The sequence below is a fragment of the Palaemon carinicauda genome, chromosome 4, assembly GCF_036898095.1.
Source record: "Palaemon carinicauda isolate YSFRI2023 chromosome 4, ASM3689809v2, whole genome shotgun sequence".
Lineage (NCBI taxonomy): Eukaryota > Metazoa > Arthropoda > Malacostraca > Decapoda > Palaemonidae > Palaemon > Palaemon carinicauda.
Window position 1 is genome coordinate 181,340,039 of NC_090728.1, and position 19,003 is coordinate 181,359,041.

General features: G+C 37.0%; 1 protein-coding gene across 1 annotated transcript in view; it reads right to left on the reverse strand.

The window, feature by feature from the left end:
• Positions 1-15,494, reverse strand: part of LOC137640257 (uncharacterized) — an 84,902-nt gene extending 69,408 nt beyond the window's left edge. Inside the window, exons 1-5 of the mRNA XM_068372847.1 lie at positions 15,362-15,494; positions 8,386-8,547; positions 8,028-8,217; positions 6,670-6,799; positions 1,601-1,774 (exon numbers count right to left, since the gene is read on the reverse strand). Of these exons, the coding sequence (XP_068228948.1) occupies positions 1,601-1,774; positions 6,670-6,799; positions 8,028-8,217; positions 8,386-8,461 (570 nt within the window). The 5' untranslated portion in view covers positions 8,462-8,547; positions 15,362-15,494. The remainder of the gene's footprint in view (positions 1-1,600; positions 1,775-6,669; positions 6,800-8,027; positions 8,218-8,385; positions 8,548-15,361) is intronic.
• Positions 15,495-19,003: the final 3,509 nt, after the last annotated feature.

Consider the following 19,003-nt stretch of genomic DNA (forward strand, 5'->3'; position numbering starts at 1 on the left):
CCAAGGTTTTCAGAATTTTGCTAACAAAGTTAATAGAGTTCCAAGGTTTTGATCTGATAAAATGGTGACGTGGAATTGATTTGCAGATCCATGACCAACCTTGACCTTATGAGACTATGATCCTTCCCCACCAAGCAATAGCCCAACATTCTTTAAAACGGTGGAGAAGACCCCTAACCTGAGGACATTCATGAGCGAGGTCCTTTGCTTCTGCATGGCTGACCAGCAATTCAGGGCCATAACTAAGTCATTCTTTTCTTAACTATATAATAGACGAACCCTTGGGTTGAAAGCCAATAGAAAAAGAATACATATCCCATGCAAGGTTCAAATTGAGTAACCCTCCCCTCCCACCCCAACACCTATATTAAATACATAGCGGAAGGAGGGGGATCCAGGCACTGGGGAAAAGAGCTACATGCTAGCACCTTCCCTCTCTCTAACAATCCTTGAAGGGGAGTGAACCTCACCACTTCAAATATATTTGTATATGTACAAACAATACCTTGTAGACCTAAGTGAAAATATTACAAAAATAGGCTAATTAAAATTATGGGTTATTCATCATCATCTACTCCTATTGAAGCAAAGGGTTATGCAAGTTTTCATAATTCTCTCTCCTATTAATATCAATCACAAGATATAAAACAACCATATAAATACTGTACTTTACCAACTAATTCTAAAACTTTGCCTAACCTAAATGAGGTCAGATAAATTTACTAAAATTGTGTATTTATATATAAAACATTCAAGTTCAGCTTACTCGGGTACAATACAATGCTCATTGGCCAAAATGTTTTGAACAGCTAACTACTGAAAGCTACCAAAATAAAAGATGTGTAGTACAGTATCTAATACATATAGTAAATATTTGTATGTTAGGCTAGCTTATGAGAAAATTATTAGGTTACGCTAGTCTAAAATAAAAGCAGTCAACACATAAGCTGGACTAAAAACATAAAATCATGACAGTTGATGTATGCACAGTCCCAACCTGACGTGAAAGACGAAACACAAAAGTGTTAAGGTGAAATACACTAGGCTATGTTAGCTGAAAAATGTACAGTAAGAGATTAAACTTACACAAATTAATCATTAAAATGAAAAGGGTTAGGTTAAAAGAAAAAATCAAAATTGAGAGGTGACAAGTTACAAAAACTTGAACACCTCTGTGGTGTCAAGAAAACTTGGAGTGAATGGCTCATACATTATAAGAAGCCAATCACATACACACAAAATGAACAAGAAAGTAATCTTCAACAGTAATGAAACCCCTCTATCATGTTAAAACTATTACTAAGGCAGAGAACTTGGATATCAAGTTAGTTTGAACATGTAATGCAAAGCCATCAGGAACAGCTAATTGGAAAGACAGTAAATATGGAAGTAGCTAAGCAACAACCAGTAGGAAGACTCAAGAAATTGTGGAAATGCAGATAGAGAAAGACCTAACCATAAGAAAAGTTCAAGACAATATAGGATAAAAGAAAATTGAGAAAATTAATTTCGCATTTCATCGCATAAAGGAAAGAGAGAATGATGGGGGTATACGTAAACTCATAAGAAAAATTGATGCGAGACATTAAATTACACATACCGGTTCATTGACTGAAGAGGCTTCTGCATTTGAATCTCCATTTGGTTCAGCCTCAAAATCTGCTGCAACAGTCACGTCTTCCCACTCGCCATTTCTTGAAACCTCTAAACCAAGTGAACCTTTCCTATTCTCTGGTATATTTCCAGCAACCTGTGCCTCAGGAGGCATTCTTTCCTATAACAAAAGGAGAATTTTCTTAAAACAACAATGAAACAAGGTTGTATATCAAACACAGTTCACACTCTGGAAATTTCATAGAAAAATCTCCTCCCTAATGTTAGCCCCCTTCTCCTCCTGTCTTCAGCCAACCAATAAAGTCTTTGGGATTCTAGCATTTATTTCTGAATATGTACGAGATATTTTACTCTGGTTTTTTTTTTTTTTTTTTTTTTTTTTTTTTGTTACCATACAATAATCACACCACTCTCTCTAGCCAATGGTTACATTCCCTACCTGAGGCATAACTCAAACACCCAAACACCCCCAAATAGGAGACACACCGATCATCACATCTCATTCTACCATTAACCGAAATACTTGCGATTCTAGCCCTTATTCATGATTATTTAAGATCTATTATATTGTTTTTATATGTTATTATAGTGTTCAAATCACAGGAAAAGCTTCTCCGCCTCTACTATGTCCCACCCACGAGACAAAAACTTGACATTAATTTTTTTCTTTTTTTTTATTACTCCCTTTTTTTCTCAACTATCATTGCTACAAAGTATTATCTTCATGTCTTATTTCATTTTAGTATTGTTCATTGTTTTCATGAGTAAAAGTTAGCCTATTGTCATTGTTTCCATTTATTGCCTTTCTACGCAGTATTCGTCATGTTCTTACATGTGCAGTCTCTTTTTCCAAGCTCATGAAATACCCAAAACAGGAAAGATCCAGTTCATAGCGAGTTAGTGACAGTACCACGCAAATTGGAATGACAGACGAACAAACAAACCTTATGTCTAATGAACTAAATTTATATAATATCTATCTCTCTCTCTCTCTCTCTCTCTCTCTCTCTCTCTCTCTCTCTCTCTCTCTCTCTCTCTCTCATCGTATATATACCTTATAAATTTTACATTATAGAATACTTCGTCTCAAAAGGAAACAAATGGATATTTTAATTATATTTTTGTATAACGTAAAGTCCATTATTACTGTTGAGTAGTTTTATATCTTTCAACGGCTATTTATCGTGGAATTATTACAGAATAACATAGTAACTTCAATAAATATATAAATTTTATTTTACCCAAAATCTTTCTAGTTCCATGGAAATAAATCAATACTGTATTTCCCTTACATTTCTGTACAACTTGAAGTTCATTATTACTACGAGTAGTTTTATATCTTTCAACGGATATATATCGTGGAATTATAACGGAATAACATAGTCACTTCAATGAATATAAAGCTATTTTTTACACTTGAAATCACAGTGCTTTACTATTATTCAGAGATCATTAGTTAAAAAAAATTCTTAAAAAACATTCTATAATCGATTAACGATGAATGGAAAAATATTTTGGTTGTTTAGATTGAAATGCTATGGATAATAAAGCAAGCTTTTGAAAAATTTACTCTCTAATCAGCAGTAAAACAAATAAACATGGAAATGTAGCTTATTATAAAGTGAGCAAGTATATCCGATGGTGACAAATCTCAGATATAGCTTGAGTAGCAAAACTGCCATCTTGTAGCGAAGGAGCTAAGACTCAAAACAAGCAACAGAGTTCCTCTAAATAGCTAAAAGAAATTTGATTCTCTACTTCTTATTAAGAATATTCCTATCAAATAAAAAGGCTGAAGGAAATGGTAACAAAATAGCTTCTCATATTATGCTAAACGCCAAGTGCAGTACTGTATTATAATTTAATCAAACATACATACATATACCAAGGCACTTCCCGCAATTTTGGGGGGTAGCCGACATCAACAAATGAAACAAAAATAAAAAAATAAAATGGGGACCTCTCCTCTCTATGTTCCTCCCAGCCCGACAAGGGACTCAACCGAGTTCAGCTGGTACTGCTAGGGTGCCACAGCCCACCCTCCCCCGTTATCCACCACAGACGAAGCTTCATAACGCTGAATCCCTTACTGCTGCTACCTCCGCAGTCATCTAAGGCACCGGAGGTAGCAGCAGGGCCTACCGGAACTGCGTTACAATCGCTCGCCATTCATTCCTATTCCTAGCACGCTCTCTTGCCTCTCTCACATCTATCCTCCTATCACCCAGAGCTTTCTTCACTCCATCCATCCACCCAAACCTTGGCCTTCCTCTTGTACTTCTCCCATCAATTCTTGCATTCATCACCTTCTTTAGCAGACATCCATTTTCCATTCTCTCAACATGGCCAAACCACCTCAACACATTCATATCCACTCTAGCTGCTAACTCATTTATTACACCCGTTCTCACCCTCACCACTTCGTTCCTAACCCTATCTACTCGAGATACACCAGCCATACTCCTTAGACACTTCATCTCAAACACATTCAATTTCTGTCTCTCTGTCACTTTCATTCCCCACAACTCCGATCCATACATCACAGTTGGTACAATCACTTTCTCATATAGAACTCTCTTTACATTCATGCCCAACCCTCTATTTTTTACTACTCCCTTAATGGCCCCCAACACTTTGCAACCTTCATTCACTCTCTGATGTACATCTGCTTCCACTCCACCATTTGCTGCAACAACAGACCCCAAGCACTTAAACTGATCCACCTCCTCAAGTAACTCTCCATTCAACATGACATTCAACCTTGCACCACCTTCCCTTCTCGTACATCTCATAACCTTACTCTTACCCACATTAATTTAATTTAATAAAAAAAAAAAAAACATACATTAGTAAAAAAAAAGCCTGAACCTTGCATAACCAGTACTGTAAGACAACACGATAAAAATAGATTTAACTTAGCATGTAACCTGAAGGGACCGTTATTAGCTGCCATTATGTCGAAAGATCTACAACAAGAGGCTTAAGGACTGGCTACCTAAGCCCTGGGAAAAGGTCACCTGGTGAGCTCTCTCACTCCATCCCAAAAGAGGAGGAAGCATGGCTTCAAGAGCAGCAAACACACTACCCTCTCCAGGACTTGGGTGCTGGTGATCGGTGCTTGAGGGACCACTCACCTACAATTGGTGCCACAATGGTAAATGTCAAAACAGAATCATGTTCCACTTAATGGAGCCCAAAAGAATTGCTCAGGGTGAGCTCCATTAATTCCTCCTGATGGGAATCAGTGTTTCTCTAAAGGAAAGGACATTACTCCTATTCCTGGCAGGAACAGGGAAGGTTGTGAAAACTTTCATCTGGGTCATGGAGTCAGTGTTAGATCCTGACCAGGGCCTTTGCATCCAAAGAGAAAAACCATCATATCAGGCTCACAATTGTTCAACCAACTCAGGTACTGGTTGTAGGATGAGAACTAATATACACTAGAAGAGGAACAGCAGTTTCTAAAGTGCCAAGGCATTCCTCTTACGCCACAATAGGAATGATGAATATAGGAGCAATGCATCATCATTACCTGGATTTCAAACTCACCTGACCAAACCATAAGGTAACTGTCCCTCTCGAAAAGAAGAAAAATGTAAGCTAAATGCCCCAAGGAGCTTTTTTAAAAGGTTTTTGCAACTACCACATCTACTTCTTACTTCTGAAAAGAAGTTTCTGAATAAGAAAAAGTAGGGGAAGGACGAGCTGGAAGAGAAGGAAAAAGAGAGAACTCGCTCTTCTCTATATCTCTTCCTTGCTACCATGAACCGTTCAGAGGTTCCAACTGATCAGGAACCAATGCACTGCCTTTCTGAGTTTGCTGATGCGAGTTCAAAGAAATTCCCAATACATCAGCATATCCAAGTATTTGACCTTTGTTTGGGAGAGTGATCAGACTTTTCAAATCTAAAAAATCAAAGGGTAGTTCAGATTTGTCCGTGAAAGACTCTAAAGAGGTATTCCAGGTGGTTACATGTGAACACAGAGGAATGAAAGAGGCAAATTGGAATAACTGATGGTCTGCATGCACATTATGTCCTTTGAGTCACCTAGAGCCTCCCTGGAAGCTGAATATGGAGCTAAAGCTCCAACTTAACATCGCCTGAAAGTGATGGTTCGGCTGAGAAAAGAATGGACTCAGGCTTCGTCCTTGCGACAACTTGTAAAGAACTGATGCCAGCCAGGATCATTCCCCCAAAGACACATTCAAAGAAACCCTACTCTCATTAGCAGACAACCTCTTCCTCCTAACTCCGTTCCAGGACTTAGCCTGGAAGGAGGTAACAAAGCACATAACGCTTAGCACATTCCAGAGGAAGAAGTTACTAGAGGTCCTTGCTTCAAATGGTTCAGGAGTCGAGTTCCAACACAGATTACCTCTTGAAGAAAAACAATTCCAAGTGAACAGAGTAATCCTCCAAGAAAAATTCATCATCTTGATTGGAAGAGCAATTTCTTCGGCAGCACAATCTCTTTAGAAGGGGAACTGCCAACATTCAGGACCTTCAGGTGGGGAACTGCATACAATCCCGCCTTTCTCAGTGTACACAACAAATGGAACAGACGTTTTGTATCCTCAAAGGAACAAATATAGCTTATCCACCTTCTATGTGTTTTCACTTACCAGTGAAAGCACTCACAAAATAGAGCAAATACTTACCCCAAGCAAAATAAGAAAAGATCTAACAGTCAGACAACCATCAATGAGTACGTCCATACTACTTTCAGCCAAAGAAAAAAGTGACATGATACAGTCCTTCAGATGGATGGATTGTCCCACCTACCTTGTTAAAAGTTTCAATGGCCATTCCAACTCGCACTGAAGACATACTCCTATCTATAGGATGATGGTAGGTACATGCGTAGGAACAACCATATATTTTTTACATAAGCTTTCAACAGCTTATGGATGAAGCATATCTTCATACTAAATTTGTTCCTGATGATACAATTTTTTTCATCTATTAGCTGACTTATTAATGCAGTGCTCTTAAACTAAAAAAATTTCTATTTGTGTCACAGCTTCTTTCAAACTAAAATAAAAAAAAAACTCACCCGAATTGGTTGTGGCAAATGGCTTATCAAATTCTGATACATTTCAGGTGGGACAGGACAACGGCTCAAAATATGCCCAATCCAACATGCACGGCACCTATTTCTTGAATTATCATTCAAGTCAAGACAGCTGGAAACAAAATTTAGAATTGATTGTATATGAAACAATGCAATAACTATAACAATATAATGTATACATTAAAAATTTAATTCTTAGCTTATTAAGTATAATCACCACTTAAAAAGAGAAAAATTTTGGTTATTGGAATTCTAAGAGAGAGTTGTGTACACACATTGTGAGGAACACCCTCTACACCCCACATATGGGAAAGTATCTCGCATATTTTTCTATCAGGTCTCTAATTCATATGGATCATGGAAACAGGTTACTGGGCTTGGTCAATTTTCTATCGTTTTCTTGTTGCTTCTCATATAGCTAGCATGAATGACGAATCGATTCGGGCATTGGTATGGTTTTCAACTTTGTAGAAGACCATGTTGAGGCTCTTCATATTGAAGAGAATGAACCTGAAGTTCCCCAATCAGACTGAGCAAGAAGGATAACTATATATGGCATATGATTTTAGGGGTCATCGGGCTTGGATTATTAGCCCTGATAATATGGCTTGTAATGTATATCACGAGCTCCAGTGAATAGCTGCTACTTTAATTATTCTTTTTACCCAGAATTTTAATCTAAGATCTTTGCTATAATTTCCATTTCACTTTTAAACACTATTTTCATACCCTTCAACTTGTCCCATTACTGTTCTTTACTTCTAGCTATAAAGCTTAAACAAAATTTTAGTTAAAAAAAAAAAGAAATTTATATATGACAATATTTCTTAAACTAGCAACTTTTTATATAATAGGTGTCATTTTTTTATGCAAATTCACTTATTGAAATTTTACAGAAATCTGATAATCATTTGCATTCAGGTTTCTAAGACTATACAATCCATTACATTTATTACATATTTAGTTATTTCTAGCAGTTTTCCATTTCCTTTTATGAGGCTTAATACATTACAGTTTTCTAAGAATTTTATTGTGGCCATGAACAAATTGTAGAATGATATAATTAACTGATGAATTTAGAACCTTAGAAGTTTAAAATTTGTTGTTCTTTTGTTGGAAAGTAATTTCAAAGTTTGTTATTTTTAATCTTGATTTTATGTTTTTTCATTTACCGTTTATGGTAATCTCTATTTTTCCATTTGTTTCCCCTTCTGGGCCTACTTGCCCTATTGGGACCCTTGGGCTTGAAGCATTCTGTAGCATGGGTTTTAATACAGGAGATAATAATAGTAATCATACTTTATTGGTAATAATAATACAGTAACAATAAAAATACATACCCTCCTCCCTCTGTGCAAGTCAAAATGCATGGTTGTCTTTTAAACTTCTGATAAAAGTGGCGGCAAGCTTCGCATGCTATAACTCCTCCAATTCGTGTCACCCCTCGATGGATGGAATAATATCTTATTTTCTCACACACCCCACATAACACTCTTACTCTCTTTTGTGCTTGTTTCCCATCCTCAGTTGCTGTAAAAAAAAATTGTAAATCATATTTAAAGTATCAGTACAGTAAGGGAAAATAATTAAATACAAAAGCATTGAATTTCATAGTTAACAACTTTGAGTACCATTTTGTAAGAGTATATCTATCACATCTGTATTTGACAGAATAATGATAGGCCTAAAATAGCTTACCCATCACATTATTATATGAAGGCATAAGCATCGCAGGGATACGTAACATAGGAGCTGCTGCTGCTTTCTCTTCCATGGCTATGTATTTTGTTACACATATACTTTACCAACTCCAAAAGCACAAGGTGAAGGCACTTGAAAGATTAATGCCAATCACAGAATCTGCAAAAAAAAAAAAAAAAAAAAAAATACAAAAGAATTATACAGAAATCATAATTCCTTTGAGTTCCACAAAATGAAAACATTTACATTATGTCTTAAATAATACATGGGAGAAAAAAAAAAATCAAAATAAGATTTATTTCAGCTTTTCAATACTTACTCAATACTGATTGAGGCATTCATAATACTAAACATCTCCAGAGCTCAAAGTGTTATTTTTTATTGCTTCAATATTTTCTTTTTTCACACTAATAAGAGTACTTGGATATACTGTGTACATATACATTTAAAATTTGTTCATAAATTGCCGAGATAATAATGAGTGTTTGAAAATTGCCAATTTCCAAACGCGTTTTTCTTGTGACTTTGATTTTTTCCACTTGGCCCCTGGAGACCCTTAGTATTGTCAACACCTCAATTGTCCTATAAGTTTTGAAAGTGCAGTTTTGGTGACATACTAAAAAATTAGAGGAAAAGTGGATTTCTATGACTAGCCTTCCCATGTCTTTATACTTACTACTACTGTATTGCTATACACCAAACTTTTTTGTGATTTAAAATTTTTTAAAAGACAAAGATATATATAGTATGTTTTGGTCAGAAAAGTTCGTCTGACATTTTATTGGCTCCTGAGTTTCTCTGTTATTAGGATTTGAATGTTTTTAAAAAGCATAGGTTTGATGCATAAAATTTAAATTCCTTTTTACATATAGCAGATTTATTTCTTAATTTATTTTATCTATTATATTTGCTAAATTTTTTCCATTTAAATTTAATATACAGTACATATATCATTCCCTCTCGAATTTATTCGGGTCAGCTCAGCAAAAGTCAAGCTGGACTCCTTGAGTTGGAAAATCTCCTCCTTTTATTAATAATAACTACAGTACTACTATGTAGGGAGTGTAGGATCAAATGAATGTATTGTGGATACATGTACAGTATTTGAATAATACTGTACAACCCTGATACATCCCATTCCGTATTGCCGTTGGTGACACTGACAGCTGGAAAGAGAGTTCATCAACTCTCTCTTCAATTGTGTAATACCAGACGTGGGGAAGGATGGGTGGTAGTAAGCAAATTATCCATGTAAGTATTACTAATATTAATTTTTAGTAGGAAAATTCCCTATTAATAAACATTACCATAGGATAATGTATCTAAGTCAATTATCCACATTAACAAGGAAGGAACTAGAAGAATTTCCCTTTTTAGAATGGAAGGGGAGGATAAGCATTAAGCGGGAAAACCCCGAACTTGAACCTGAACAATTTTTACCTAATGCAGCGGACTGCGACAAGACAGAGAATGCCAAGTAAGAACTGGTCAGTCCAGAGTGAGGTTGGCAGAAATGAAAAGTGCACCTGACTAGAGTGTTGCCCCAAAAACCAGAAAGGGAAGATGCAGGCACAAATGGGTAACTCATTGCCAGAAAGGAGACTGGCTAAGACAATCCCTTTAGTAAGAAGCCAGGAGGCAACCAAAGGGAAAGCAAACAGATCTCTCTTGGTGACCGAAGAAACCTGTCTATTGCCTAACTCCCCTCCTACCAAGCCAGAACGACACTAAAACCAGAGCCAACACCGTTCTCACAAGAGGACAAAGGAGAGTGTAACACAAAGTATCAACTCAAATCAAATCTGTTTAATTAGGGACGAAAAGACAGAAAGAGAAGAACTTCCTTAAAAAATTCCTAATGAATCGAAGGGTATTGATACTATTAATTCTTGAGCCTGACTGCCAAGAGAAAGGGTAGCGGGAGATATGTCTCAATCCTGAGGAAAGGGAGCTAAAAGCACTTATAGTTCTTGCCAGGGGAATCCCCCATGGACCCAGTCATCCAAGAAGGAGGGTGGGAGCTCAAAGGCCAGACAACTGGACTCGAACAGTCGCCAAGAGAGGCCGACGCTGTAAATCCCAATCGTCGATCAAGAATACGGCACTACTGAAAATCAGTAAATTCTTGAGAATTAATATAAAAAAAAAGGAGGAACAACATAGGCATAAGAAGTATCTCCCTCCTCACAAGAAAGAGCCTAATAGTTCCACTGGATCAGTGGCAGGCAACTCAAGGGTGGAAGTTTATGTCCACGTCGCCAACGCCAAAGCAATCACCTGTCACCTGACTTAACAGGACGCTGTCATCATGAAAGAGAAAAGGGGGTTCACAGGAAGGAGGTCACTCATTCCCTTGTACCGAGTACCGAGTGCCTAGGACAACAAAATGGATCGTTGTTAAGCAACATGGGGGAAGGGTTAATCACCATGGCCGAAAGTCGCCAGCACAGGCCACCAACTACTTTGTCACCAGACTCAACAAGGCGCTGTTACCAATAGAAAGGTGTGTGGGAAGGAGATGACTCATCCCTGTCGAATGAGAGCCTGGACCGATCAATTGTTTCAAGGTTAGGAGACAGAGAGGGAACATTAACTGCAACCCATTTTGCCGACACAGATGCAGACTACTTGTCACCTGACTCATCATTGCCAAGAGAAGGGCACAGGAAGGAGGTGACCCAATCCTGAGGAATGAATCCATGGTATGATCAAATGATTCAGTGTTAGGAAATACTGGGGGTACGTCAACCACAACCCAAGTCGCCAACACAGACCGAATACTACCTGATGACTGACTCAAGAGGGTGCTGTTGCCACAAGAAAGGGCACAGGTAGAAGGCGATTCGTTCTTTTGGAATGAGTGCCTGGACTGACTAATTGGTTCAGTGTTAGGAGACATAAGTGGTAAGTCAACCTCAACCCAAAGTCTCCGACATTGACCGAACCACTTTCCACCCTACTCCCTAAGGAGCTGTCACTAAGCGACAAGGGGCACTGGAAAGAGGCCGCCCTCTCTAACAGCGATCACCTGGTCAGTCTACTGGTCTGGTGTCAGGAGACATTGGGGGAATATGCGACACAACCCTATGTTCTGACACCCGACAACAACATTACTCATTGTCGCTTGTCTCACGTGAAAACAGACAACAAGAAGCAAGGAATCAAGAATAACTGGTGACATTGTTGCTAATAGAGTCGTAAGGTAACCGCTCAACCTATGTTTGGCTGAAAGAATGTAACAAGGATTAAATTTAAACCTATCCCAACTATCCCATCACCCAACCATGTCATACTTAGTCCCATTAACCCGACACCAGGAATGGCATCCTAGACTTAGCCAGATAACACAGAATAACAAACCAGAAAAGACCTTAACCCATACTGTATAGAGAAAGGTGTAATCAAGTCTCCTCTTTGACAACCTGTCTAGCCGTGCCAGCAGACCCAAGGACCCAGGTCGAAGAGCCAAAGAGACAGACTAAAAATAATAGAGGTAAAGACGTAATGACAAACAAGTATAGGCAGCCACCTCCAACACTTTGACAACAGGAAAGTTACTCATGAAAACCACCATTGTAGCCAAGACTGTGGGCTCCTGGATCCTGGTCCCCATGGACACCCAGGATCCCCACACGACAATACGTCTCCCTGAAAGAATGAAATCACATTCTAGATAAAAGGTCACGAGAACAAACCAGGAGACTAAAAAGCAATGAGGGCCACTAGGAATATCAGCTACTCAAAGTAAGAATAACAGAGGCTCTCACTGTTCAAGCAAGTAAAACCCCATTTACTTTAAGGGCTGTTTTCCTCGTCCCAATACACATGGAAACGCTGTTCCCTACAGAACTAAAAGATCTCTTGTATACAGCTTTAGGTATTAAGAGTATCATACAGTATACTCCACATTATTGAAGCACTTAGAAGTTGTTGAAGAGTAAGGAAAGTTTCCCCAAACTCTAGGAGGTTTATGTGGCACTGCTAGTCTAACGCGGACCATAGCCCTGAGGCCACATGATGTAGCAGGTGAGTGCCCCACCCCTCTTTTGATGCATCCGTGAAGAGCATCAATTTAGGAGGGGGAGAAAGAAGACCTACCCTTCTGAGAAGGTTTGAATCCGTGATCCACCAACTTAGGTCTTTCTTTTGCTTCCCTTTCACTGGAATTCGCATTCTAGAGGAATCTCTGCCTTGAAACCAAAAGGTCTTCAATTTCCACTAAAGTGACCTACCACTGGTAGCAGGAGTGAAACCTCCCTACCAAAACCCTTCCCAGGGCTGTGCTTGGTACAATACTGTACTACTCCTCTGACGAAACCATGCAAAGGGATCTGCCAATCGGTCGTCCTTTGCTTTGATGACTTTGTCCTACTATTCGGGTTGGACCTTCCTTTGGTACTGTACAATGGTACAACAAGTGGGATGAAATATCCCACTAGGATGTGCAGGCCTCTCTCCAGGGAAGAGCTCAGCACATGCACTACCATGGCCAGAAAGCATGTGCTGACCCTCCTTGTCCACATATCACCCTCAGATCAGAAAGTCAGGGGAGCATGATCATAAACAGTCCTTAAAGCAACATGGGTGGTAGGCAAGAGACCCAAAAAGTTCTCTAGGCATCAAAAGTGGCATATTTCCCAATAATCATACCACTGATTGCCTTTTGACCCTCCTGTACTTCCTCCAAAATTACACCCATTGCAAAGGAATCAGAAGAAGGGCAGAACTAAGATGAAATAAACCTTCCTCTTGTGTAAAAAAATAATATTGGTGAGGAACTAAAGCAAAGGATGACAGATAACTGCATATTCTTTCTCTTGTGCATAACTACATCCATGTTGCTCACTTGTTACAGACTTATGAGAAACCTCCATCTTCCATCAGCAATAAGTAAGGTACTATCATCAACATAAATGCTGTACTCAAACATAAAAGAAAGGCTCCAATAGCATGTCATTACAGATTGCAGCAGAGAGGTCTAAACAGAATGGTATCAGAAGAAAAAATGTTGGGTTACATCATGTGGGGGGCTGATAACCCCACTACCTCACCTACCAGTTGATCATCTAGTTTCCAAAATTACCAAACTTCAAGAACCATATTTAAGCTCACATCATATATTTTAGTAAGAACAAATTATTTCCATAAGATTGCAAAAGAAACATCTGCACATGACATTAGCTGAAGAAAGTGTCGAGATGCTTAGGGCAAGTGGGCTGCACCCTCACAGACTTTCTTACCCCATATTAACTACCTGGTTACCATGTTTCAATGACTTTTTTCCAGCCTGCCTCAAGAATGCTTCTGATAGGAGCAAATTAAATATTAAGGAAATCAATAAATCCTAAGATAGGTTAAGAGGCCTCTAGCTAGTAAGACCAAGTGACCTTAGCAACCTAATAAGTTAGGTTAGGTTAGGTTTTGTTATAACATATTCCTGTAAGTACCACTTACACTTTCATGCATTTGATTAATGTTAATGGTTACGAATATCCACCATATTGCCTTACCTACTCAGTGCCATTAATGCTTGCCAGTACATAGAAACTTGATGTCTTTGTTTTTTCGTGAGAGAAGCGAGTACGTGGCGGAGCAAAAACCATTAGATTTCAGTAATATTTAGATAAAGTCTGATGGTTTTTGCTCCACGGTGCACTCGCTTTGCTCACGAAAAAAGAAAAACATCAAGCACCTACGTACTGTACTGGCAAGCGGTAATAGCGCTGGGTGGGACTTTACTGTAATATTACCCCCCAAAAAAACATGGTAAGGCAGTATGGTGGATATTCATAACCATTAACATTAATCAAATGCATGAAAAAGTGTAAGTGGTAATTACAGGAATATGTTATAACAAAACCGGAGCCTTTGTAGTTTATGGAGACACGCCGAGAAAAATGGACAACAACTAACCCAAACTTCACCCCCCCCCCCCCGTAACCTGACCTACAAGCCGTGTCCTTACCTTCCTAATGACCTAATGGGGGGGGGGGGGCTAACGCCCCCCTGCGACCCCCCAACCACTGTCGCTATCATACAAACCCCACAAACCCAACCTAATCGAACCTAGTAGTTCCCAGGTCACAACCCCTAGCCGCGGACAAGCCCCAGGACCCCCTTCTTGGGCTGAACTTAGAAAATATTAAATAACTTCTTGGGCTGAACTTAGAAAATATAAAATAACTTCATATTATGGTATACGTATCGGATCATAGTAAAGCACATCTCCCCCCATAAGGAAAAACGATTGGGCTAGTAATAAGAAAGATATCGCCCTGTCCCGATAAACTACATTCACCCCAAGGCTTTAGCCCCACCTAAAAACCCTGAGTTTCCCATTTATGTATCTAATAATTGTTAAAAATATGGGTATGTTTAATAAAGTTGTGGACTTCACTAATTACTGTATAATGCTAAGCAGTCAGAAATATATGTTTCATACTCTTATAAGAAGTTTTAAACCAAGTTAAGCAATTTCTTGAAATTGGGAATTACCTACTACAAAAATAATGGTTCCAGTGCTCTGAAAAAAGGAAAAAGAAATAGGCTAATTTATAACATACTAAACACTCTATTACTTACTTAGCAAAACTGACCTATTTCTATTTCCATACTTTGAAACCTGGCTTAACGTTGTGTTAAAATAATCATCCCTGATCTCACTGGGCTACAAACGACATCTTCAGCTAAGTAAGCCTAACAATGCTGTCAAATGGTATCCAGATGGAAAATTAACCGGCCTTCCATTAACATGGTAGGCTACTCGTAAATTTTTAATAAAACTAATTTCCTTACATAACAAGCATGCAAATTATTACGTTTACAAAACTTAATCGTAATGAATGGTTAATTTATGTCCACGTAACGGGATTCATGACAAAGTAATAGCACATTGGGTGACGGCAACCTAACTTCCGGGAGTTTATGATGAACATTAAAACAGATTCTTATCTTTTCACCAGCTATTACGTACCATTTACTTATTCTGTTGACCTTCAAGATAAGAAAAATCTTCTTAATGCCAGCGCAAAGTGATATTTGTCAAAGTAATGCCAACATCTCTAATACCTCTCTATGTCAAGAGCTTGTAAACAAATACACACGGCATTTGTTATGGAATTAAATAATTATATTTCCTTGAAATAACCTAAGAAAAATAATATGATTGATGATACTCGGTTAAATAATTTTAAGGATACTTTAGGGAGCTATAAAGGTAACTTTAATGAAGAAAATATAATAAAGGTTTTATTTCACCCAAACGCAAATGTTGCCTGTTGGCTTAAGATGCGAGAAATATCGATGGTCGATGATTTTAAAGGTTCTCTGCTTATGCCTTGTACTTCCTTCACACGTTCATTCTTCCATTGGTTATATCACGAAATAGTTCTATAAAGAAAAATAACAGTTTTGAGATTAACCGAGTTTTTATGTCTAGATTAATTCCAAATATGAGGTGAGGCAATCTGTTCCAGACTTGCTTAATATGCGCTAAAAATAACTTAATCAATTATTGAACGATATATGATAATCAAACAAGTCGCATATTTTATAGATTAGCATCGAAGGTGATAGAGCCTTGATTTTATTGGATGTAGCTCTCTCTCTCTCTCTCTCTCTCTCTCTCTCTCTCTCTCTCTCTCTCTCTCTCTCTCTCTCTCTCTCTCTCTCTCTCTCACACACACACACACACACACATATATATATATATATATATATATATATATATATATATATATATATATATATATATATATATATATATATATATATATTATTGTTATTATTAGCTGAGCTACAACTCTAGTTGGAAAAGCAAGATGCCATAAGCCTAATGGTTCCAACAGGGAAAATAGCCCAGTAGGGAAATGAAATAAAGAAATAGATATACGATATGAGAAGTAATGAACATTTAAAATAAGATATTTTAAAAACAGTAACAACATTAAAACATATTTCATAGATAAACTGAAAAAGACGTTTGAAGTTTATAAGTTCTACAGATTCAACTTCCCGATTAGGAAGATCATTCCACAACTTGGTCAAAGCTGGAATAAAACTTCTAGAATACTGTGTAGTGTTGAGCCTCATGATGAAGAAGGCCAGACTATCAGAATTAACTGCATGCATAGTATTATGAATAGGATGGAACTGTCCGGGAAGATCTGTATTTAAGGATGATCAGAATAATGAAAAATCATATGCAACATGCATAATGAACTAATTGAACGACGGTGCCAGAGATTAATATCGAAATCCGTAATAAGAAATTTAATAGACCGTAAATTCCTGTCCAACAAATTATGATGAAAATCAGCAGCTGAAGACCAGACAGGAGAATAATACTCGAAACAAGGTAGAATGAAAGAATTAAAACACTTCTTTAGAATAGATTGATCACCAAAAATCTTAAAAGGCTTTCTCAATAAGCCAATTTTTGTGCAATTGAAAAAGACACAAAACTAGTGTGTTTCTCAAAAGTAAATTTGCTGTAGAGAACCACACCTAAAATTTTAAAAGAGTAAAACAAAGTTGAAGAAACATTATCAATGCTGAGATCCGGATGTTGGGGAGTCACTGTCCTTGACTTACAATTATACTTTGAATTTGTTTGGATTCAGCTTCATGTCCCATAATTTGAACCATGCTCTCTCTCTCTCTCTCTCTCTCTCTCTCTCTCTCTCTCTCTCTCTCTCTCTCTCTCTCTCTCTCTCTCTCTCTCTCTCTCTCTCTCTATATATATATATATATATATATATATATATATATATATATATATATATATATATATACATACATACACACACACACACACACACACATATATATATATATATATATATATATATATATATATATATATATATATATATATATATATATATATTATTACTAGCTAAGCTACAACCCTAGTTGGGAAAGCATGATGCTATAAGCCCAAGGGTTCCAACAGGGAAAAACAGCCCAAAGAGGAAAGAAAATAAATAATCAATATGAGAAGTAATGAACAATTAAAATAAAATATCTTTGAAACAGTAACAACATCAAAACATATTTCATAAAGTATAAAAAGACGTATGTCAGTCTGTTCAACATAAAAACATTTGCTGCAAGTTTGAACTTTTGAAGTTCTACATATTCAACTACCTGATTAGGAAGATCATTCCACAACTTGGTCACAGCTGGAATAAAACTTCTAGAATATTGTGTAGTATTGAGCTTCATGATGGAGAAGGCCTGACTATTAGAATTAACTGCATGCCTAGTAATATGAAATATCTAGAAAAGTAATAAGAAATTTAATAGATCGTAAGTTTCTGTCTAACAAATTAAGATGAGAATCAGCAGCTGAAGACCAGACAGGAGAACAATACTTGAAACAAGGTAGAATGAAAGAATTAAAACACTTCTTCAGAATAGATTGATCACCAAACATCTTAGAAGGCTTTCTCAATAATCCTCTTTTTTTTTTTTTTTTTTTTTAAGAAGACATAGACCTAATGTGTTTCTCAAAAGTGAAGTTGCTGTCGGGAATCAAGCCTAAAATTTTTAAGAGTCATATAAAAGTAAAGAAACATTATCAATGCTGAGATCCGGATGTTGAGGAGCCATTGTCTTTGACCTACTTACAATCATGCTTTGAGTTTTGTTTCGATTCAACTTCATGCCTCATAATTTGCACCATGCATTGGCTAAATCTTTATTTAGGGGATTCAGCAACACCAGATCTACATTCAGGAGATGGAATTGATGCAAAGAGAGTAGCGCCATCTGCATATGCAATAAGCTTGTTTTCTAGGTCAAACCACATGTCATGTGTATAGAGTATGAAAAATAATGGGCCAAGAACACTACCCTGTGGAACACGAGATATCAAATTTTTATACTAACAATGGTGCCCATCAACAACAACTTTGCGATTTCTCCCCCCCCCCCCCTCTCTCTCTCTCTCTCTCTCTCTCTCTCTCTCTCTCTCTCTCTCTCTCTCTAATATATATATATATATATATATATATATATATATATATATATATATATATCATCATCATTATCATCTCCTCCTTCGCCTATTGACGCAAAGGGCCTCGGTTAGATTTCGCGAGTCGTCTAAATATATATATATATATACATATATATATATATATATATATATATATATATGTGTGTGTATATATATATATATATATATATATATATATATATATATATATATATATATATATATACTGTATATTACTGGTATACTTATCATGATATTCAGAAATCTGTAAATTTCTTTACCTTTTTATAAATGAAAAATTCAAAATCTTTACCGTCATTAAACAGTGCATGGATTCGTTTAATAGGTTATAGAACTAAAAGCTTCATTTTTGTTATAGGCCTAAACATGTATTTTTTGCTTGTAGAAATTACTTGTTTTCTATTGTTTGGAAATACAATATAGTATACAGGCCCATTGGAAATACAATATAGTAAACAGGTCCATTGGTGTACCCATAGAAATCAGTTGAAACTCCATTTCAATAGGATCTCTGCCAAATTTATAAAAGCAAGAATATTTGGCTGTAAAATTAAGTGTAGCATATGCTCTTGGCACTCATCAAGAGAGATTAGT